At 37.5% G+C, this 25281-nt stretch overlaps 1 protein-coding gene across 8 annotated transcripts in view; it reads right to left on the reverse strand.

The window, feature by feature from the left end:
* Positions 1–25281, reverse strand: part of pparg (peroxisome proliferator-activated receptor gamma) — a 92337-nt gene that overhangs the window by 26210 nt on the left and 40846 nt on the right. For 3 of the 8 annotated variants that reach the window (XM_057845120.1, XM_057845114.1, XM_057845118.1), the window contains exons 2-3: positions 4219–4506; positions 2557–2723 (exon numbers count right to left, since the gene is read on the reverse strand). In XM_057845120.1, coding sequence (XP_057701103.1) covers positions 2557–2723; positions 4219–4504 — 453 coding nt within the window. In that variant the 5' untranslated portion in view covers positions 4505–4506. Of the gene's footprint in view, positions 1–2556; positions 2724–4218; positions 4510–7898; positions 7973–13392; positions 14556–25281 lie in introns of those variants that run through there. The other 5 variants (XM_057845119.1, XM_057845113.1, XM_057845116.1 and 2 more) reach the window with 3 other exon arrangements.

Raw genomic sequence — 25281 nt, forward strand, 5'->3', positions numbered from 1 at the left:
TGAGCTGCGGTTTGGGCTCACCTAAAGGACTTCGATGATCTATTTTAATTTTATTTAGAATATTTCATAATTTTTGTTTTTGTTTTTTAATTTATTTTAAATTATACTTATGTTCCAGATTACTGACATGTTTTGAAAAATAAAAGTTATTTTCTTCTCAAAGTAACACATTTTAGAGCTATAATTGCAATACCGTGATACCATGAAATTTTTGCATAAGGTTATCATACCTTCAGAATCTCATACCGGCACATGCCTAATCTGTACTTTTACTTAGATAAAAAAAAAAAAAAAAAGTGAGTACTTCATCCACCACTGCATTCTGGTAGAATTGTCTCTGAATCTGTATTTTTAAGCAGCATCCTCATTCTTTCAGGCAGCAGCTGTTCCTTTTTTAATTTTACTTTTCAAATTGTGCGTTATTTAAAGGAGAAGGAAGTTAAAGTGAGTTGAGACGCCGCCTTAAAAGAATGTTTTCTCTTTCAAAACAATTAAAATGTTTGCCTCCTTGGCTGACCTATGCATCTGGCGAATCCCTCCACAAACCCCCCGAGACTTAAGAACAATGACGCTTCCTTACACTTTGCCACAGAATGCAACTGACAACATGTGAATCTATTCATTTTACATTAAAAACATTATAATACAAACAAAATGCAAACTATGTCTTTTGGAAAAGAAATTGAAAGCATCCCTTTACCAAACCAATTATTTTTCACCAGACAATGATCCATGATTTCACGAATGCAAAAGAGTCACATAACTTTCACAATAAAATAGCAGAGGTCATCGTATCTTACTGTATATGTTGATTTTCCTTTTCCTTGTTTAATGTTAAAGTTTGACTTTAAAGAATATGACTAATGCAGCTCGGGCTAAGATTTAATTGCCACTTGTGATAAGAGGTGATATTTCGTGATACTTTGTAGCCCAAAAGGTTATCGATATGCTCCCACCAAGAATCGATATCTCGTTTTAAGAAATTGTCACTGTTTAGAAAAAAGGGAACAAACAGGTTGCTACCAAAATCTTCCATTAGAATAGTCTGTTCGTTAGCTCATTGGCTGCCATTGATGGCACTAGACATTCAATTCATTTTGACTGGCACTCAAACCAGCACATTCACAACTAGTCTTGTGGGCATTTATAGGTCACTTCCATCTCCGTGAAGTTGGCCCCCCATCAGATGCACATTCCTAGAAAATTATCGTTCGTTTTTTTTGTTAGGTTTGTGCTGAAAAAACTTCCGTAAGTGTTGCTCTTTATTTTGTTATTTCTTATGTTACTATGTGTGCGACTGCTATTCAAATCATCACTTGAAATAAATATCCCCTCATTCACTCGAAATTTATATCTCAATATCTATACAAGCACAAACCTAGCACAAAGGAATGGCACCGTCTCAGGTTTATTTTGCAATAAATGGGGGGGTCTGTGACGTCATCACTCAAAATTAATATCTCAATATCTCTAAAACGATAAAAGCACAAACGAAAATTTTTACAGCACAAACCAGCACAAACGTAGCACAAACGATTGACACATTTTTTAGCCATTTTTTACGAAATGGGGGGCTGGTTGACCTCAAATTAACCAATATAAGAATTGTAAATATCTTAAAAACGATAGCAGAGCAAACGAAACCTTTTACAGCACAAAACTAGCACAAACTATTGACACCATTTTAAGCCATTTTTAAACAAACTGGGGGGGAAGGTTGACCTCAGATTGACCAATAAAAGAATTTTTCATATCTCAAAAAGGATAGTAGCACAAACAATTTTTTTCCAGCACAAACGAATGACATCATTTTTCTATAAATTTGCGTCTGATGGGGGGCCAACTTCACGGAGGTGTCACTTCCTGTTTGTTTTCGGCCATTTACAGGTTACTTTCTATTGATTTTGAGTCACTTGCTATTCAATTTGGCGACATTCTTGAGTCACCTCCTTTTCAGTAACCCAAAATCAACAGGAGGTAATCTGTAAATGCCCCAAAATCAACAGCAAATGACCTGTAAATTCCTTAAAAGGAAAAGGAAGTGACTGAAAATCAACAGGAAATGATGTGAAATTAACTCATTTCTGCCATTGGTTGCCACTGAAGGCCACAGACGTCCGATATGTATGAAGTGGATTGGGTTCAAATGGATTGGGTGTGTACTAGTGATTAACTCATTCCAATTGACAGTAGAAGCATGTAAATAGCTTGTTTTTCTATTTATTAGTTGTTTTGTAGAACATCAACAATGATTTGCTGACCCATTTATTGATAATTGCTATATTGCCATATACATGACATCATCGTTAACGTGAGTCTTGTATCGCAATTCGTACCTTATCTTGAGGTTCAAACTGTAGTGATACAACATTCCTTGTGCAGTTGATAGTCAAAATGTTACTTCTGTAATTTGAAATAATTGGTGTCAATGGCACTGACGCATTCACTGCCAGTCCAGATATAGTGGATGTCCATCACTATCAGTGGCAGCCAACGAGTTAGTTAATTGTCATTTTTATTAAGTGAAACATCATATAGTCAGTCTGTCTGTACTACCTTACATCCCTCACAGGCGTGGACGCCGTAATGAAACCCGGAGGCTTTATCTCCACACACGCGACACTCTATGTTGAGTGCGGCTGTCGACGCGTCGTCCTGGAGCTTGGAGAATACCGGACTGTCTGTGTGTTGCGGCGGTGACTCTGGCTCCAACTTTATAGAATCTGTCGGAGACAAGCATTGATGTCAAAAGAACGGGTGGTTAAGAACCCCAATTCTTAGGTAGTCCTCAGGTTACCAACGAGTTCTGTTTCTACACTGGCGACGTAACCCATTTCCGCGTAAGTCAGAATTAACCCTTTAACTCCAAATACCCCTTATATTTAAAAAAAAAAAAAAAAAAAAACCCGATCCTTTTCACCCGATTCCGAGCCTCGGAAAAAGGGCGCGATTGGCCCGATATCCGATCATGTGATCGGACATCTCTAATGCACACAATATGGTCATAGTGAGTCAACCAAAGTCTTCCCAAACAGAGCTATTCAAATATGGTGAAAATTCTTCTATTTTTAATATCGCAATACAATGAGGAAAATAAGTATTTTAACATCCAGTGATTTTGCAAGTTATCCCACTTAGAAATTATGCACAGGTTTGATGTTTTCATGGTAGGTGCTTTTTAAAGGTGACTAACGGGCCATGTGTTGTGAGACTTTGGGGAATAACCTCATTCCCTCAGCTAGAGCAGTGAAAATGGGTGTTGATTGGGTCCTCCTACCTGACAATGGGCTGAAGCAGACAGCCAGAATTACCAAGGAGTGGGTTCGTAAAACGCATGTCAAGGTTCTGCAGGGGCCTACACAGTCTCCAGAACCAAACCCAATAGAAAATCTTTGTAGGAAGCTCAAACTCTGTGTTTCTTAGTGACAGCCCAGTAACCTGATTGATACAGAGAATATCTGTGTGTAGCTATGGTGCAAAATCTTTGCTGCATTCTCTGCAAACCTGGTGAAAAGTTACAGGAAAGTTTGACCTTTGTAATTGTAATCAAAGGCTACTGTACCAAATAATAACATTAATTTTCTAAGGGGATTCAAATACCTATTTGCAGCAGTATAATACGAATAAATTGTTTAAAAAAAAAAATCATACACTGTGATTTCGGGATTTTTTTTTTTTAGATTGTCTCTCACAGTGGACAAGCACCTACCATAAAAATTTCAAACCCGCCCATCATTTCTAAGTGGGAGAACTTGCAAAATTCACAGGGTGTTCAAATAGTTATTTTCCTCGCTGTATTTCGCAATAAATCACAACCCCCACAAGAAATCATCCAGTCAGTTTTTCCCAATATAGCTCATGAATAGTTTTTAACACAATTATCATAATTCATATCATCTTAAAGCTTGAATGTTTTTATATGCATTGTATTTTAACTGTACATGCACAAAATGACGCCATTTTACCTCGTATTCTTTGTAAGATTATAAAACCAGTGCAACCTACTATAAGCCAACTCATGCTAAGCATTTTAACACAATTAAACAAAAAAAAAACCAAAAAATCTTGGTTTGCTGCATATTCTGTTACATTTTGATTTTAAAAAGTGCTATCTTTCAACATGTAAACTTGATCTCATGACCTTTTGATGTGGGCCATGTTTAAACCTTTTATTAGAATGTACAACATGAGCACATGAATTAGGAAGAAGTCACTTACTCTGTACATCTGCATGAGTCCTATAGCTGTGCATACTAGTGAAGTCCAGGTTGGTGAGATTGTCCTCGCACTGCGGCGGACTGGGATCATAGGCCACGCCGACGGAGGACATGGAGGACATAAGCGAGGGCGATAGAGAGGAAGATGAGGACGAGATGGAGGCGTAGTCCAACGTGGTCAGGTGTTTCATGTCCAGCGAGTGGGAGCTGTCGTCCAACTCGGGTAGATCGGCAGCGCTCAGACTGAAGCCCACGGGCCAGGCTAGGAGTTGTTGCGTGTCCACCATGTCTGCTTCGGAGAGAGAGAAACGGGATCGTTGACGTGTAAGCTGATACAACATTTCCGTATTTACTGCTTGTGTCCTTGCTTCAAAGAAAAACAGTAAAAAGAATGTAAAACAGGGAAGAGAGAATGACTGTGGGGAGAGGGGGCGGCTGGTGGTGAGATAAGAAAATAAGGAGGAACTGTCTAGCTAGAGATATAGACACACTTGTGTATTTTATTTCAGAGTTACCAAGAATGCAATGTTATACAATTACAATGTAATTACAAGATCAACCTCCCTACATCCTCGGATTTGCCTCTGCGGTGGGCCTGTTATCTGGTCGACAACGAGTAAGATTGGGAAAGAATTGGAACAAGACGAACTCTGCTTGTAATGGGGCCGTCTTACCCCGCTGATGTTTGGGTGTCTCAAGCAAAGGACACAAAAACAACAGAATGTGTGCGTGTCAAGTTTGTGACTTTGACCCGTGAAATAAGTCACTCATTCTATTTAGTATCCTGTCGCTTTGATTACACCTGCCTGAAAAGAGCACTCAATTAAAATGTGGAATTGGAAGGAAAAAGTAACATTTTCTTCTTGTTGGTTTGGAGATCACTTGAGTAAAAAATGATGACACTGTAGAGAGGCAGCCAATGCAAGTATGAGAGCTAAAGGCTGATGTAACAAATATAGCACATACAATCAATTGATTGAGGAGAAATACAGGGACGTTAACATGATTCCAAACACCACCCTGCTAAGAAATCCAATATATGCTGGTTTCTGAACTAGCAAGACCCAAACACAATAAATCCAGCAGAACCTTGCTGGTACAGAAACCAGCTTATGCTGGATTTCTTAGCAGGGATCATTTAAAAGGAAAAAGTCCATGAATCTGACTCCTGTTGAGAAAAACAGTTTCAAAACCTTCCCTATCTTTAATCATGTGTTGTTTTTAAATTAAAAGACACTATTTAACAACAACAAAAACGGTTCGATTCCACTGTAACTGTCCAATCTGTTAAGTTGTATTAGTGGCGGGAAATTCAATTGTGGGGGGCAATTTTATTTTAATTAATGAAAAAAAAACACAATAAATCAAAATATATGTACTAGTATATATGTATATGTATGTATATATGAAATCAGATTTTGCAGTTTTATGACGTACGTTCAGAGTGGTTTATCATAACGATCCCACTCAATTGAAGCTATGTAGAAAATGAACTATTTCAATTGAATCATTTCAGAAGCTTTATTTGTAAAATTATAGATTTCTGATCAAACATCCAAAGTCACGCTCGCTATTTTGCTAGCAAAACTAGGCTGAGGGCTAAATTTAGCAACAACAAAAAATATCCCCTCTGTTTCATTCAAATGGCACCTTTAAAGAAATGTGCATACACACACATATATATACATATATATACATATATATACATATATATATATGTATATACATATATATATATATATATTAGGGCTGTCAAAATTATCGCGTTAACGAGCAGTAATTAATTTTTTAAATAAATCCCGTTAAAATATTTGACACAATTAACGCACAAATGCCCCGCTCAAACGGATTAAAATGAGAGCACAGTGAAAGGTGTACTTGTTGTGTTTTTTGGAGTTTTGCCGCCCTCTGCTGGCGCTTGGGTGTGACTGATTTTATAGGCTTCAGCATCCATGAACATTGTGTAAGTAATTATTGACATTAACAATGGCGGGCTACTAGTTTATTTTTTGATTGAAAATTTTACAAATTTTATAAAAACGAAAACAGGAAGAGGGGTTTTGATATAAAATTTCTATAACTTGTTTTTTAAGAACTACAAGTCTTTCTATCCATGGATCGCTTTAACAGAATGTTAATAATGGTAATGCCATCTTGTTAATTTATTGCTATAATAAAGAAATACAGTGCTTATGTACCGTATGTTGAATGTATATATCCATCTTGTGTCTTATCTTTCCATTCCAACAATAATTTACAGAAAAATATGGCATATTTTATAGATGGTTTGAATTGCGATTAATTACGATTAATTAATTTTTAAGCTGTAATTAACTCGATTAACATTTTATATATATATATATATATATATATATATATATATATATATATATATATACTGTACTATATATATATATATATATATATATATATATATATATGCTGTACTACATATATATATACTGTACTATATATATATATATATATATATATATATATATATATATATATATATATATATATATACATACATACATATACATACAGTGGGGCAAATAAGTATTTAGTCAACCTGTAGTTGTGCAAGGTGTCCCACTTGAAAATCTTCGAGAGGCCTGTAATTGCCAATATGGGTAAACCTCAACCATGAGAGACAGAAGGTGGAAAAACCCCCCAGAAAATAACATTGTTTGATTTTTAAAGAGTTTATTTGCAAATCATGGTGGAAAATAAGTATTTGGTCAATACCAAAAGTTAATCTCAATACTTTGTTATGTACCCCATGTTGGCAATAACGGAGGCCAAACGTTTTCTGTAACTCTTCAAAAGCTTTTCACACACCGTTGCTGGTATTTTGGCCCATTCCTCCATGCAGATCTCCTCTTGACCAGTGATGTTTTGGGGCTGTCGTTGGGCAACACGGACTTTCTATGGGATTGAGATCTGGAGACTGGCTGGGCCACTCCAGGACCTTGAAATGCCTCTTATGAAGCCACTCCTTTGTTGCCCTGGCTGTGTGTTTGGGATCATTGCCATGCTGAAAGACCCAGCCACGTCTCATCTTCAATGCCCTTGCTGATGGAAGGAGATTTTTAAAATCTCTCGATACATGGCCCCATTCATTCTTTCCTATACAGAGATCAGTCGTCCCTTTGCAGAAAAACAGCCCCAAAGCATGATGTTTCCACCCCCATGCTTCACAGTGGGTATGGTGTTCTTCGGATGCAATTCAGTAATTCTTTCTCCAAACATGAGAACCTGTGTTTCTACCAAAAAGTTCTATTTTGGTTTCATCTGACCATGACACATTCTCCCAGTCTTCTTCTGGATCATGCAAATGCTCTCTAGCGAACCGCAGACGGGCCTGAACGTGTACTGGCTTTAGCATGGGGACACGTCTGGCAGTGCAGGATTTGAGTCCCTGGCGGCGCATTGTGTTACTGATAGTAGCCTTTGTTACTGTGGTCCCAGCTCTCTGTAGGTCATTCACTAGGTCCCCCCGTGTATTTCTTGGATTTTTGCTCACCGTTCTTGTTATCACGCCACGGGGTGAGATCTTGCATGGAGCCCCAGATCGAGGGATATTATCAGTGGTCTTGTAGGTCTTCCATTTTCTAATAATTGCTCCCACAGTTCATTTCTTTACACCAAGCGTTTTACCTATTACAGATTCAGTCTTACCAGCCTGGTGCAGGTCTACAATTTTGTCTGTGGTGTCCTTCGACAGCTCTTTGGTCTTGGCCATAGTGCAGTTTTGTGCCCGACTGAGTTTGTGGACAGGTGTCTTTTATACCGATAATGAGTTAAAACAGGTGCCATTAATACAGGTAACGAGTGGAGCCTATTTAGACCTCGTTAGAAGAAGTTAGACCCCTTTGACAGCCAGAAATCTTGCTTGTTTGTCAGTAACCAAATACTTATTTTCCACTCTAATTTGGAAATAAATTCTTTAAAAATAAAACAATGTGACTTTGTTTTTTTTTCACATTCTGTCTCTCATGGTTGAGGTTTACCCATGTTGACAATTACAGGCCTCTCTAATCTTTTCAAGTAGGAGAATTTGCACAATTGGTGGTTGACTAAATACTTATTTGCCCCACTGTATTTGTGTGTGTATATATAAATATATATATATATATATCATAGCTGCATTTCCACTCATAGACACACACACAAAAAAAATCACAGAAATCACAATGTGAGATTTTTAAAATAATGTATTTGTAATTTACTGGGGTTCATGAGAATTTGTACCCCTGAGAATCAGCAATAATTATGACACTCAAAGAGTTGTCAGTCTACCGTGAAAAAAAAAGTCATTTACCCTATGACTAACCACCCACCACCCGTTTGAGCTCATTATTTTCACCATGTATGCACCACACAGTCCGTCATAATCCAACTGATACCATGGACAAGACCAGAGAGATTTCGAAAGACACCAGAGAAAAAAATGTTGAGCTCCACAAAGATGGAAAGGGCTATGGGACAATTGGAAAGCAGCTTCTTGAGAATATATCAACAGTTGAGGCAAATGTGATAAAAATGGAAAAGGCTAAACATGACTGATAATCTACCTCGGGCTGGGGCTCCATGTAAAATCCCTCCTTGTGCGGGCTCGGCTTAGAACTACATGGCAGGAGCAGGTCAATGACCTGAAGAGAGCTGGATGCATAATTTTCGAAGGACACTGTCAGTTGAACACTACAGTGCAGTGGTTTAAAATCATTCATGGCTCAGAGGGTTCCCCTGTTGAAGCCAGTACATGTCAAGGCCCATCTGAAGTTTGCCAGGGACCATCTGAATAATGCAGAGGGGTCATGGGAGAAAGTCATGTGGTCAGATGAGACACAAGTAGAACTTTTCTCGTCGTGTGTGGATGCAAAAGAAGGATGAGTACAATCCTAAGAACACCATCCCCACTGAGAAGTATGGGGGTGGAAACCTAATGCTTTGGGGCTGCTTTTCAGCAAAGGGGACAGGACGACTGTACTGTATAAAGCAGAGGATTAATGGTGAAATGTATCCTCAGATTTTGAGCCACAACCTCCTTCCCTCAGTCAGAGACTTGAAGATGAGTCGTGGCTTGATATTCCAACATGACAATGATCCGTAGCACACAGCCAAGCTGCCTGAGGAGTGGCTGAGTAAAAAACATATTAAGGTTCTGGAGTGGTCTCCAGACCTCAATTCAATAGAAAATCTTCGGATGGAGCTGAAATTTGGTGTTTCTCAACGACAGCCACGAAACCTGACAGACATAGGGGAGATTTGCGTGGAGGAATGGGCCAAAATCCCGGTTTCCTATGTGAAAACCTGGTGAAAAACTACAGCAATACCTCTGTAATTACAAACAAAGGCTTCTGCACTAAATATTAGCACTGATTTTCTCAGGGGTACAAATACTTATGGTAAGTAAATTACAAATAAATTATTGTAAAATCATACAATGCCGGTTTTGACTTTTCCAAAATGGATCTAAGGCTCTGAGAAACGTTGATTGTTTTGAAATGCTTTCTTTGGCATTTTCATAACTATTATAATAACAGTTTTTTTTTTTTTTTAAGAAAATAGCATTGCAAGAGAGAGAACGTTTCCTGCCACAGTTAAATCTTTTTACAGCACGTTAAAATGTCCAACAACTTTTATTTGCTAGCATGGTGGGAATGCGGGGATGCAATTCTGCCAAGCCTAAGAATCAGAACTTAGGAAGAACGTTTAACCCTTCATTGCCAAATGTATTACATTTGATACACATAGAATTTCATGATTTTGAGACTAATTCTGAATTTCAAAATTTCTTTCTCAAACAAATTGATGGATGCAAGTCAACACATGCATCTACAGATTCCATGAGAGAGAAAAAAAAATTAGGATTTAGCAAGGGTTATAGATATTAAAGCACTTATTACACATATTCATTTTTAAGTTTCTTTTTTACAAATTTGAAAAATAGGTTCCATTAAGACCTTATTTTTCAAATTTTGGGATTTAGGGTGTAGGTTTGGCCTCAACATTGGTAGGGGACGATATTACCGTAATGCACATAATGCAAACAATGATCCAAATAAGGGACGGCTAGCTTGACTTCATGGTTCCTTGTGGAGGCTGGCCTGACCGCAGTAGTTTTGCAGGTTAGCAAGTATAATGTTATGCTAACTCTGATGCAAGTCAGACTTTCAGTGGCAAAATTAGTGGTGTTTCCCCCACCTCCACAACATTGACGTCTTTTTACTTGACTTACAGTGGCTGCTGCTGGCCGAAAAAGACGTCTAATATCCCTCCTCATCGAAGGGGGCGGATGAGGCAGCATGTTGTCAACATAAATTTTTCGGGGCTGTGTGAGTATGTGTGTATGTCTTTGTGGCGGGACGGGGGATGTGGGCCTCAACTCATCAGCCAACTAAACGTTTGTTTGAGGGGGGAAAAAATGGACCAGTGTTCTGCAATTTCTTCTACGTGGCAAGACGTCGTACACAATGCTCTGTGCACTTGTGCAAGCGTCCACATTAATGTGCACATTGGTTAAAAGCAGTGAGTACTCACTATTTTTGTTTTTACTGAGTTTTTTATTACCTTTTTGTTGCCTCAAAAATAATATTTGCATGCATGCAGGCTTTCATACTTTTAACCATTGTGTTTTCTTGTGGTTGCTATAAGCAGTGTTGATCTGTTGACCACATTAGTCACCTAGCGTATTTTAATCGTCCTTAATTGATATAACTACATTTAAGTATTTTCTTAAGGCCTTTTCTTAGTACGTTCTGCATGTATGTATCCAAACAAAACAAGCTGAAAGCGTACAGTAGTACTTTGAGTGTCATATTCGCCTTGTGTAGACGTTTCGGCGATGTAGGACATCTTGGGTGAACACCGGCACATTCAGCAAGTGAAAAGGGATAAATGTACAGCGTATCACAAAAGTGAGTACACGCCTCGCATTTCTGCAGATATTTAAGTATATCTTTTCATGGGACAACACTGACAAAATGACACTTTGACACAATGAAAAGTAGTCTGTGTGCAGCTTATATAATAGAGTTAATTTATTTTCCCCTCAAAATAACTCAAAATATAGTCATTAAAATCCAAACCCCTGGCAACAAAAGTGAGTACACCGCATGGGAACTACGTACATCCCTAAATGGCCAAATTAAGTACTGCTTGTCATTTTCCCTCCAAAATTTCATGTGACTCATTACAGGAGTGCTGTCTGCATTGCTGCAGAGATTAAAGAGGTGGGGGGGGGGTCAGCCTGTTAATGCTCAGACCATACGCCGCACTCTACATCAAATTGGTGTGCATGGCTGTCACCCCAGGAGGAAGCCTCTTCTGAAGACGGTACACAAGAAAGACAACAAACAGTTTGCTGAAGACATTTCGACAAAGCACATGGGTTACTAGAACCATGTACTATGGTCTGATGAGACGGCGGGCTTTTGTTGTCAGGGGTTTAGATATTAATGGCAATATTTTGAGTTATTTTTAGGGGGAATTAAATGAACTCTATTATATAAGCTGCATACAGACTACTTTTCATTATGTCAAAGTGCCATTTTGTCAGTGTGCCATGAAAAGATATACTTAAATATCTGCAGGCATGCGAGGGGTGTACTCACTTTTGTGGTACACCGTAAGTCTGTATCTAATGAAAATAATTTGCTTACTATATACTATAATATATACTAAATTACCTATATAACGGAACTGTTAATACAGGTATAATGCAAATAAGGTTGCCTAAAAGTTGGTGGGGACAATTTGAGCATCTGGAAAAGTTGGCAGTGTTATGTCCCAATCGTCCCTATGCAAACCTACGCCCTTGGACTTAAGGTATTCAAGTTGATGATAAATAAGATATTTGATAGTACACAGTGTCCCTGCCTTTTACATATCTATGAATAACTGTGAGAACAGGTTATAAATAATCCATAAGCCCTTACTACAGAGAGAGTCTGAAAATAAACTTCCGAAAAACATGCATGCTGCCAATGCGCGCATAGATGCTAAAAACAATGAATGAGGTGGATTATGCAACGAGCAAAATAAGACGATGAAGGTAGTAGCGTTATAAAAATGGATCATGGAAAAATAACATCCTCCTTTGGCAATTACCTTATTGTTTCCTTTTTTTTTTTTTTTTTTTTTTTTACTGCTATGGAATGTAGCAACAAGGTTGGGACAACTTAGAATTCACATCACTGTGACATTGTTGCAGCTTGGTTTTGAGTGCAACTTTTAGCTTCTACCCCAGCAGAGGCTATTTATAGCCTGAGAAACCTGGATTTTTGCCTGTTTGTGGCCTGTCAGCCAGATCCTGACTGAAAATAGACACACCTTGAGTTCGCAAACCCTTCATGGTAAGGGAGAAAAAGCTTAGCATTCTGGGAATCCCATTGTAGCCTGAGTATCTCATTAATCACATTGCAAGAAAAACAACAACTGTTTTTGTTTTTTAAAACGTGTGTGGCAGGATGGCGAAATGAGTGAATGAAACTTGCATGTATCTGCGAACTGCGTGAGCAAACACGCTGTCAAGACATTATAAAAGATGAAAAATGATTAGTGTGGGTTTGTCATTTGTATATGTGTTTGTCGGCGCACGTGCGTGAAACCGTAGCTTGTGTGAGCAAGACGTCTTGGCTTGCCTCATGTCAGAACTAGCGCACCTGGCATTATGTAGGGGGACTTTGTCTCAGTCATTACATCACACGCCAAAAGGCCAACAGTCAACAGTTTGTGTTAACTGCCATAACCTCAGTACTTTGACGTCCAAGTGAAGAGTTTATTTTCAAAAACCTCTACATCTCAACGTCAAAATCTGTGTCAAAATTCCTGTTACAGTTTTAAGAAAAAGTATCTGAACCTTTTGGACTTTCTCACATTTCTGCATGAAATCACTATTAAATGTGATCTGATCTTTGTCAAAATCACACAGATGAAAATACAGTGTCTGCTTTAACTAAAACCACCCAAACCTTGATAGGTTTTCATATTTTAATGATTATAGCATGCAAACTATGACAAAAGGAGGAAAAATAAGTAAGTGAACCCTCTGCCTAAGGAGACTTAAAGAGCAATTGAAATCATTTTTTTACCAAACAATTTAAGTGAGGTGTGCGCCCAATCATTGATGAGTGGTTTAAAGCTGCCCTGCCCACTATAAAACACACACCTGGTAAGAAATGTCTTGATGAGAAGCATTGTCTGATGTGCATCATGGCTCAGTCAAAAGAGCTGTCTGAAGACCTGCAATCAAGGATTGTTGATTTGTATAAAGCTGGGAGAGAATACAAAACCATCTCTAAAAGTCTGGATGTTCATCAATCGGCAGTCAGAGAAGTTGTCTACAAATGGAGAGAGTCGCACTGTTGCTTCTCTCTCAAGGAGTGGCCGTCCACCAAAGATGATGCCAAGAGTTCAGTGCAGAATAATCAGAGAGGTAAAAAAGAACCCTGGAGTATCTGCTAAAGACTTACAGAAATCACTGGCACAGTCCAATATATCTGTGCACACATCGACTATAAGTATGTTTAGCTATGGCCAAGAATGGTGTTCATTGGAAGACTCCACAAAGGAAGCCACTGCTGCCTAAAAAAACATTGTTGGTCGTTTAATGATCGCAAAAAGGCACTTGGACACTCCACAGAAGTTTTGGCAAAATATTTTATGGACTGATGAAACCAAAGAATTGTTTGGGAGTAACACACAACATCTTGTGTTGAGGAAAAATGGAACAGCTCATCAACATCAACACCTCATCCCCACCGTGAAGCATGGTGGAGGGAGCATCATGATTTGGAGCCGTTTTGCTGCCTCAGGACCTGGACAACTTGCAATCATTATTGGAAGAATGAATTCAAAGGTTTATCAGGATGTTTTGTAGGAAAACCTGAGGCCATCTGTCAGACAGTTGAAGCTAAAAAGAGGATGGATGCTGCAACAAAACAATGGTCCAAAACACAGAAGTAAATCAACTTCAGAATGGTTTCAGAAGAACATAATACGTTATTGAGTGGCCAGGTCAAAGTCCAGACTTGAACCCCGTTGAGATGCTGTGGCATGACCTAAAGACAGCGATTCATGCCAGACATCCCAGGAATCTGACTGAACTAAAGCAGTTTTGTAGAGAACAATGGGCCAAGATTAGTCCTGATCGATGTGTCATACTGATCTGCAGCTACAGGAAGCGTCTGGTTGATGTTATTGCTGCCGAAGTGGGGGCCATAAAATATTAAATGTAATTGTTCACTTACTTATTTTCCCCCCTTCTTTCATCATTTGCATACTATCCTCATTAAAATATGAAAACCTATAAATGTTTGGGTGGTTTTAGTTAAAGCAGACACTGTATTTTCATCTGTGTGATTTTGACAAAAATCAGATAACATTTGATGGCGATTTTATGCAGAAATGTGAGAAATTACAAAAGGTTCAGATACTTTTTCATACCACTGTATCTGCAGAAGCCGATAGACACCACTAGTTTTTGTAAGCAAAAGCTGTCACAGTTCACAGAGATGCTAACTGCACTTGGGCCTTGTTCACACAAGCAGCCAAAATCTGGTTTTTATTCCATCCATATTAAAAATTAATGGTTTTTTTGTAGTCTGAACAGTCACAAAGCACAGAAATCTGTCAGATGGGTCAATAATATGCCCAGTCTGAACAGGCCCAGATCTGATTTGGACACTTGCTGAAAATAATGTGAACAGTCAGCCCAAAAAATCGGATATGATATAAAGAGGAATCTGATTAGAATCAGATGTTTTCACATGTTATAAAACAAAAATAAAAATGGTAAAACACTACTGCTTTTGTCCACAAACACAGCCATACTCCAAAAAGAAAAAACAAAACAAAAAACAACAAAAAATAATAAAAAACCTTTTTACCTCAAATATGATTAATGTATGACTAATGATTATCTGAAAAATGTTTGCATAGGCTGCAAATAACATTTTTTAAATGAATAAATGTAGAAAATATATTCATACATTTTAAAGAAATGCAAGTCGTTAGCCAATCAAACGTGCGTTTGTGGGGAAAAAAAATATACCGGCACATTCTGCAAGTGAAAAGGGGTAAATGTCATTCTGATCATAATGCAAATAATTCACTTAATAATGGTAGGTTCAATTATATCCTTACTTGCAATACATGGAAAGACAATCTAAAATCCCTATATAACTAAATTCATTATATAATGCAAATGAGGTTGCTTAAAAGTTGGTGGGGCGAATTTGATCAACCTGAAAAGTTGCTTGTGTTATTTCCCTACCGTCCCTATGCAAACCTACACCCTTGGTGTCAATACAGTAAAGCGTAGAAGAGAGGAACTCCACAGAGGAAGCCACTGCTGTCTAAGAAAACATTGTCGTTCATTTAATGTTTCGTAAAAAGGCACTTGGACACTTCGCAGAGGTTGTGGCAAAATATTTTGTGGACTGATGAAACCAAAGTTGAATTGTTTGGGAGTAACACACAACACCATGTGTTGAGGAAAAACTGAACAGCTCACCAACATCAACACTACATCCCCACCTTGAAGCATGGTGGAGGAAGCATCATGATTTGGGGCTGTTTTGCTGCCTCAGGGCCTGGAAAACTTGCAATAATTAATGGAAAAATTCAAAAGTTTATCAGGATGTTTTACAGGAAAACATGAGGCAGACAGTTGAAGCTAAACAAGAGGATGGATGCTGCAACAAGACAATGAACTTCAGAATGGTTTCAGAAGAACATAATACGTTATTGAGTGGCCAGGTCAAAGTCCAGACTTGAACCCCGTTGAGATGCTGTGGCATGACCTAAAGACAGCGATTCATGCCAGACATCCCAGGAATCTGAATGAACTACAGCAGTTTTGTTCAGAAGAATGGGCCAAGATTAGTCCTAATCGATGTGTCAGACTGATGCGTAGCTACAGGAAGCGTCTGGTTGAAGTTATTGCTGCCAAGGGGGGGGCACAAAATATTAAATGTGATGGTTCACATATTTTTCCCCTTTCTGTCATTGTTTGCATACTATCCTCATTAAAATATGAAAACCTATAAACGTTTGGGTGGTTTTAGTTCAAACAGACACTGTTTTTTCATCTGTGTGAGTTTGACAAAGATCAGATCACATTTGATGGTGAATTTATGCATAAATGATAGAAATTCCAAAAGTTTCAGATACTTTTTCATACCACTGTAAGACGTTTACTTTTTTTTTTTTTTTTGCAATTAAATGAGTTGGATTTATCTGCCTTAAATGGAAAATACATTTATTTTTAACAATGGCTTTAGCAGTTATTACCTGAGGTTTGTTTGGGGAAAAAAAAAGTCATAAAAATTTCATCAAAATTTATAAAAATGAAGATCTCTTTTTGCAAACTCTTCAAGTGTTAGTTGTAACTCTGACATTGTCTTGTGTATTGTCTTATTTTCCTCCTTGAAGAAATGAAAGTAATTATGTAATAATAATAAAAGGGTATGTGTTCATGTGAAAACCATACATTAACTAAGTGGGTAAACACCTTTGACTCACACATTCACTCAAGGAGAATGTAAAGAATTGGGCTCGTCTACACTTAAGCCAAATGTGTATTATGCGTGACAGAAAAAAAGATGACCAACTGGTTTTGTAGCATTAAATGTTGCTCTTAGCCACCTACACTGTACATGAAATTTGAACAATAACATACTGTAATGAAACTGTACAGTATAATATTGTAATTAATACAATGAGAGGGTATACAGTGTAGATGAGAGTCATGAAACGGACAATCAAATTAATATTTTTTGGTTTCCTGCAGTCTATTACTTGCACTCTAAAAATAATCAATAATCACATTTTACTGTACACTGCAAATTTACGACATCTTATTCAGATTATTTTTCTTTAATCAAATCATTTTCTCCATCTTGTTTTGAGTGTTAAAGGCTAGTTAACAGATTCATGCGTCAGATTAAGCCACTTACTTTAAGTAAATATTACTATTTGTTTTTATTAAGCCCATACGTTTAAAAGTTCTTCACCTGAATCAAGCAAAATTTGCTTTCAAACAATGTTTTGAACAATATCTAGTTTTGAATTAAGAACATTTCAACATTTCAAAGCTTTTTTTTAAGATCAAATATACTAATGTATTGCTTAAAATAAATCCGTTAAGCATATTTTCAGCTAGGTATTTTTCCTATTTCAAGAAATCTGAGTAAAATTTACTTGAAGCAGTGGCATTTTCACCAAAATTTCACAAATTTCTTGTCAATTTACACTGAAAACAAGGAAATTTAGTTTTAAGGAGGTGTGTTTTTGCAGTATAAAGTGCAAAGTTTATGGTTTTGGATGTTTAACCAAGATAAACGTTTCTTAACTTCTACTGCTCGTCAAAAATATTTGCACCCTTACTCGTATTTAGAATATTCTTTATATTTTTGCGTCATTATAAAAGTAAAATGGAATCATTAAAGCAATTTTAATGGCATTTATTTAATGATGAGCAGAAAATGTATACCTAATGTACAGGGGTTGGACAAAAGAATAGAAAAATTTTCTAAAATCAACAAAAACTAATTCAATATGGTGTAGGTCCGCCTTTTGCAGCAATTACAGCCACAATTCTCGAAGGTATTTATTCACACAACTTCTGAATGGTTTAAGCCATTCTTCCGTTAGAATACCTTCTAACTCTTTTAAAGACGATGGAGGTGGAAATTTGACATCTTAATTGACTCTCTAAAACTGACCATAAATGCTCAATAATGTTGAGGTCTGGGGATTGTGCCGGCCATACAAGATGCTCAACCTCATTAGAATGTTCCTCATGCCATTCTTTAACAATTATGTTCAATGATTGTGATGCCAAAATGTTCGGCGTTCCCATTATTTTGTCCAAACCGTGAATGTGGAAAAAAACATTCCCTTGTTAAAGCCTGATGTACCTGTGATTTACCACTCATGCGAGTAAAAATCGAACAGCAAAAAAAAAAAAAAAAAAAAAAAAAAAAAAAAGTATATTAAGTTGATGGAGGTTTGATTTTCTGTGGCTGCTTTGCTCATTCAGCTACTAGATGATGACGTATATACTAGATGATTTACTGTGCTTAATGGAATAATACATTCTGTTACTGACTTGAAAATTATGCAGATCATTGTCTGGCCTTCCTGTTCATGTCCTCAGTCTCAATTTCTTTGCACCAGAACATTATTAACTTAATACTTAAAATCATTTAAATACAGCATTTAGTATTTACTGTACTTGAGTTGGTAAAAGACATATAATACTGTAATTTATTTGACGATATGAAACTGGTTGTCTGTGAAGTCGTCAGCTAGATGTATTCCCGGTTGACACCATGTGGGGGGCCCGACAACCATGGAAAGAGAGGGGGGTAGGGGGAGAGTCTAAAAGATAAGTGTTTGTGAGAGGTGGAGTGTACACAAATCAGCCCTGTGATGTAGAACCCAGTATTCGTGTGAATCCCTTGTGAGTGTGAGTTTGTTGGCATCCTACCCTATGCCATCCCATTGCCAATTCCGACACCAAGGCCCTCCACCCGAGGGTGCTCCACCACATCCAGGCACGCGCGAAACCAATAAAACACGTGACAGCCCCGCAGACGAGTGGGGATTCCGCACGGGCGCCGCCCCAAGGCCACAGCCCCCCCTCAACCAACCAGGGTTTGCAATCCAGCTCAGCCCATCCCCACTCCCGCAGCCTGGCAAAGGAGCCGTCGTCATCCCCCCAGGATCCAGGGTGGTCCCCCGGGCCATCCGTGTCCCTGTCAACAGGCCTTCAGGGATGGGATAAGGGGACGCCCCCCCAGGCAGCCCAGGCAGAGGGGAGTCCGCGCCCCGGGAGCCATGCCATAGAGAAAAAGATATATGATATAGATATATTTAAAATGCTAAGTTTTCCGGTAAAATATTATCTATAAAAATTGTAAAGCAAAACAAAAAAACAACAAAAATGAATTCAATGAAAAAAAAAGATATATTTTATAATGGGTCAAAATTATTTTTCAAACAAATGATGTGACTAGCACCTTAGACGGTCATTTGCTTTGCTTAGCCAAAACCACCACGAAGAGGCAAGATGGATATAGGTAATTTTTTTTTCTCAAATTTAAGCTTTCAAAAGCGACAACAACTACTGGGCAAGAACCAAGGGTTAAAAATGTGGACCATGAAATGCCAGAGAGCACCGCCAAAATGTTGAGCGGAGTTTCAATTTGCCCCACTAAAGACGCTAATTGTACAACAGAGCCACCACCGGTGTCTTGCCAATGTAGTTACCCCCGTCAAAAATTGTATCCCCTGGCCGCGGGAGCGCACACACACATAAGTTATGAGTTATGTCAACTTAAACAATTAATTGAAACCAGAGAAGAACCACAGTTATATATTTTGGACTTCAACGTTTATTAAACTGGAGAAACTTCATACTGGACTTGAATTACAGAAATAACAATTATAGGTCATCCTAAGAGTAAAACATTACAACATTGCCTTTTTTCACGTTCAGTACGTATGTTACATCATACGACAGGAAAAAAAAAAAGTTTTTTTGATGGATGGGCCATGTTTTAAAACCTTGTAGATAACTACAGCACCAAAACCAGGAAATCAAGCAAGTCAGCACAGCGCATTGGCTCAGCCCAGGGGATACAATTTTTGACGGGGGTGACTACATTGGCACGACACCGGTGGGCATACCATATTCAATGCATGACAATCTCGGCGAAAAGTATAGCTTTCCTTAGCAGCCTGATTTAGAATTTCCCTCAAGAATGATGGGAAACACAAAAAAACGCGCTCATTTTCAACTCATTTTTATAAATATTCTTGTAAGTTAATTTTATTGCTGACACTGCGTTTCGGGGTCATCAACATGTGCCTCCCCTGCCCCAAAAGTCAAACTCTGCCTATGGATCGGGGGCTACAGTATATATACTTGATTTGAAACATGTTAGTGTTAATATAAGCACACACAAAAAAATCAAGGAGGCGGGGAAAATACTTTTTCATACGCTTAAATCTCTAAGAATGTGTGCGTGAGGGGAAAGTGTAGCAAGCAAGATATGCAACTTCCTAAAAAAAAATGTCATTCAACTTCACATGTGGTTTGCAGTGACAGTGACTCAAACACTTTTGCGTGTACTGTCTGCGTCAATCTTTGCCTATGAAACGACTCAGCATCAAATTTTTGCACGGTCAGTACGACATGACACAACGGTCCAATTTTTAAAGAATATTATATGTTGAGGAGTCTACTTGACAGCCATTCCATTCGCTATACATTTCCTGCACTAGATGTAACTGCATTACTGATGCCTGTCTCAGACTATATGATTTCAGCCTAATTCTAGCCCGAGAGACACGTCGTGGAGAATTGTTGACTGTCCTGGCCTACATTTTAAAGTGGGGTGGTCATGACGCCTTGTCATGTGAATGCTGATCTGATGTCTCGGACACCCCACGATCACGTCGCAAGAAGGCGTGTCAGAATTTTTGCTTATCATGACGCATAAAAATGAATAGTGAATCACATTTTTCTGTCTTGTTTATAACAAATGTGTTGATCCAAGCAAAGCAGAAAACCGTCACTATCATGATATGAAGTGCCGTGGCCATTACTGAGTGACAACTGTTTATCCGGCCTCATGACGAGGTCAGCTGTCAGACCGCAACTCGTCCGTTTCAAGACACACTGCGACATCATGACCAGAGGTGGGTAGAGTAGCCAAAAATTCTATATGTATTCATATATATATATATATATATATATATATATATATATATATATATATATATATATATATATATATATATATATATATATACATATATATATACATATATATATATATATATATACATATATATATATATATATATATATATATATATATATAGAGAGAGAGAGAGAGAGAGAGAGAGAGAGAGAGAGATATTTATGTGGCGAAAAACACAGACAAGACTGAAAAAGCAGTTTCTGCTCTTGCACGCCTCTTGAAAAGAAACTGCTGTATTTTAAGCCGAAACAACTGTTGTGTTTGATAGAACAATATGTCTATATGCTGCCATAGCAGATTAATGGCGTAATACGCCCCCAAACTATTTTTAATTTGTTCGTTTTACCCTGGAAACCCCCGTTTACAGACGTCGCGCAACCGCTTTTGTTTCAACCTAGCTATAAAAATAAGGTAAGTAATTAGATTTATTATTCAAAATGTCTGTCATTTTTAGCTTAGAATCATTAATTGATGTCCAATATTTAGTTTTAAAAAAGAAAACGACTTTAAAAAATTATTCACTCGCATATTCTAAACTTTTAAACTAATTACGTCACAATGAAAAATTTGGCGTCTGTAAAAAAGTCACGGATATCTACCTCATAACTATCGCTTAATTTTATTTTTTTGTTACTGTCGCATTTTCCCCTATATGTTGATGATAAACAATCGATCCAAACAAAGAAAAATTGAAAAATAATGTTTAAAAGGTTAACTATATGAAAAAGAAAATCTCAACCACTCCTTGTTGTCTGCAATTTCTGCATCATGACCCTTGTTATATCACCATGTTTCACCCATTAAATCCCCAAAAATCTGGCTGTGACTTTTCACATCTGTGTCTTGTCACTCGGTGATACATGCTACATGGAGTTTTTGGATCGAAACAAGGTAAGTACGCGATAATATCTCGTCAAAATCGTGACTTCTTTAAATTTTGCTCTTGCGTGCTCTCGCTTCCAGTTAGGGTTTTGCTGTTAATTTTTTTTTTTTTTTTTGTCAAAATGCCCTCCTGTTCAAAACTTTTCTTCCCCCAGAAAATTGAGATTTTACGCTTTCCAATGATGCATCACACATGCATATACGACAATTTTGAAAGTTGGCCAAATTGGGGGTCTCAGAGCGGAACTTCAAATCACCTGAGTGTTTTCCGCCATATGTATGCGGAAACACTCAGGTGACTTGAAGTTCCGCTCTGAGATCCCCAATTTGCATGCATGTGTGATACATAATAGGAAAGCTTAAAATCTCAATTTTCCATGGGACGAAAAATTTTGAACAGGAGGGCATTTAAAAAAAAACCACACAATTTTCTTAAACAGCAAAACCCTAACTGGAGGTGAGAGCACGCAAGAGCATAACTAAAGACGCCATGATTTTAACGAGATATCTTTTTTCTTTTAGATCCAAAACCTCCATGTAGCATGTATCATCGAATGTCAAGACACAGATGTGAATGGCCACAGCCGGATTTTTGGAGGATTTTATGGGTGAAACATGGTAATATAACAAGGGTCGCGATGCAGAAATCGCAGACATCAAGGAGAGGTTGAGATTTTCATTTTTATATGTTTACCCTTAAACGTTTTTATTTTTCCCCAATTTTTCTTTGTTTGGAGCAATTATTTATCATCCAAAATATTGGGGAAAATGCGAAAGTAATGAAAAAAAATACAACTAAGCGATAGTTACTAGGTAGATGCCCGTGACTTTTTTACAAACGCTAATTTTTTCACCGTGACATAATTTGTTTAAAAGTTTAAAATATGCGAGTGAATAATTTTTTAAAGTCGTTTTTTTTTTTTTTTTAACTAAATATTAGATATTAATTAATGATTCTAAGCAGAAATGACAGACATTTCAAATATTAAATATGATTATTTTCCTTCTTTTTATGGCTATATTGAAACATAAGCGGTTGCACGACGTCTGTAAACGGGGGTTTCCAGAGTAAAACAGACAAAAATAGTTTGTGGAATTAATAAGCCATTAATCTGCTATGGCAGAATATAGACATATTGTTCTATCAGACACAACAGATCTTTTGGCTTAAAATACAGTTTATTTACATTAAAGAGCGGTGCAAGAGCAGAAACTGCTTTTTCAGCTTTGTCTGTGTTTTCCACCTTATATATTATATATTACTCAAGTAAAAGTAGCCATCCAAAAATTTACTCAAGTTCAAGTAAAAAAGTATTCATTGAAAAGAATACTCAAGTAATGAGTAACATTGGGAGTAACTGCTTACAATGTCAGATTTTTTATTTTTTTTATTTTTTTTTTAAATAATGTTTTTTTTTGTTTTTTTTTTTGCACAACTTACATGAACAATATATGAACTGTTATTATCATACTGTACTATGGCCCAGTGGTCCCCAACCTTTTATTGCACCACGAACCGGTGTGATATGGTCCTTTTTTTATAGACCAGCAATGTGTAGCAGAAAATTACAGTATTTATAAAATAATTGATTCTGATTCCGACTGATCTCTGATTTTCTGTTCTTATGTGTTATGATTTCTAGTTTTATCTACTTTTAATCTTTTTTGTTTACTTTAGGGCTGCAGTTATCAAACAATTGACATCATTTTTATATACATTTGTGTCTGATGGGGGGCCAACTTCACGGAGGATGCTGAGTAATATCGCATGCCGAACACTTCCAAAATTTTTGAGAACTTAAGCAAAATTCAAGCATTTTTTTTCCAGACCTTAAAACACCACAGTAAAATACCAGCATTTTCAAGGATTTCAAGAACCCGCATGAACCCTGTAGATTGGAGGAAGACTAACTCAGATATGGAATTTTTTTTTTTTACTCAAACGTGTTCGCTGTTTGTTTGGGTACACCGAAAAGTGGGGGTCGTCTTATATTTGCGGTCTAGACATAATACCCATTTACGACGCCAGATGGCGCCAGATATCATTGAAGCGATGTTCTGTCATGACAGATCTCAGATACTCTCAAGTTTAACCAGTTTGCATTATTTTATTGCAATGTTTTTCCTTATTCAGATTTGTTTCCAGACTCCAGTTAGACTTCACTTTGATGGTTAATGCAGTTATTGCAATTTTGTTGTTGTATCACAATATATGGGTTTATTTACATTTCAAAAACCAGAAGCCATTCATTTACAAATGTGATTGCGCTTTCATTTACATATTTAAATGTTCAGATATTACGATTTGAATGAGGCAAAATAACATGCTTTTTCTCTCAAATATATTGTTACAATCATTTGTTTCAGATGTACTGTAATTATTTTCTGTATAAAAAATTATTTGGTGTTCAAAAAGTCTTTTTTCAAACTTGAGTCTTGAAAAAGAGAGGGTCGTCTTATAATCAGGGCCGTCTTATATTCGGGCCAATACGGTAGTATCTTTTGTAGGGATGGGAATCGAGAACCGGTTCCTCTAGAGAACCGGTTCCGTGTGTTTCAATTCCATGGAATCGTTTGGCAGTATATTTAACGTTTTCTTATTGAGTCCAAACAGTATTTACGTCACGTAACTTACGCATGTTTCACACATTTGATTCAGCAAGGGAGACAACATGATTACCGAAAGAGGGACCACCCACCAAGTATAATCTAAGGAGTCGTCACCGAGTGATTAAGCAGTTGTTTTCACAGGCCAAGTCATTATTCATGAGACTACTTCAGGAAATGGTGATTTTTTTCCCCAAAAATCTGTTAATGGGTCTATCGTATTCCTCGTCGAATACTTTGGAAGAAAAATATAACATATATACATCTAAAATAATCCTAAACGATTTTATTAGCAATTTTAATACTCCTGTTAGAACGGTTCCTTGGGTATGCGTTCATTCCCATAGCAACCAGTCAGTTTCTTCCAGTTATTGTCCTATGTCACAAGCGCTGTGTATTCTGGAACCGATAATAGGCGTAAGATGCGCATGTCGAGTAGAGTGTGGCTACCTGGTAATCTTTGTGCGTCCATAAACGAATGTAAGTATTTCCTCTTCATGTCATAAAGTTCTTATGATAAGTTAGAGCAGTTATCAGCGCGACCGTTTCGTGTTTCTACTGTTAGGTCGGCTGGTTGCTCCCGCTTGTCTTCGCTGTGTCGAGGAGAGTGTTGTTTACATTATATTCGCGTTGCACATTTGTGTTAAGAGGGAATCTGTTAGTTTAGCATCTTATATTGTATAACCATATGAGTGTACAGTGCTTAGTTTTTACCACTTTTATGGCCAAGATGACCGCAGGCGCAACGTGCTTCCGGGTTGTGCGCCCGCCCTCGCGCCCCCCGCCCCCCCTTT

Source organism: Corythoichthys intestinalis, chromosome 9 (genome assembly GCF_030265065.1).
Source record: "Corythoichthys intestinalis isolate RoL2023-P3 chromosome 9, ASM3026506v1, whole genome shotgun sequence".
Taxonomy (NCBI): Eukaryota; Metazoa; Chordata; class Actinopteri; order Syngnathiformes; family Syngnathidae; genus Corythoichthys; species Corythoichthys intestinalis.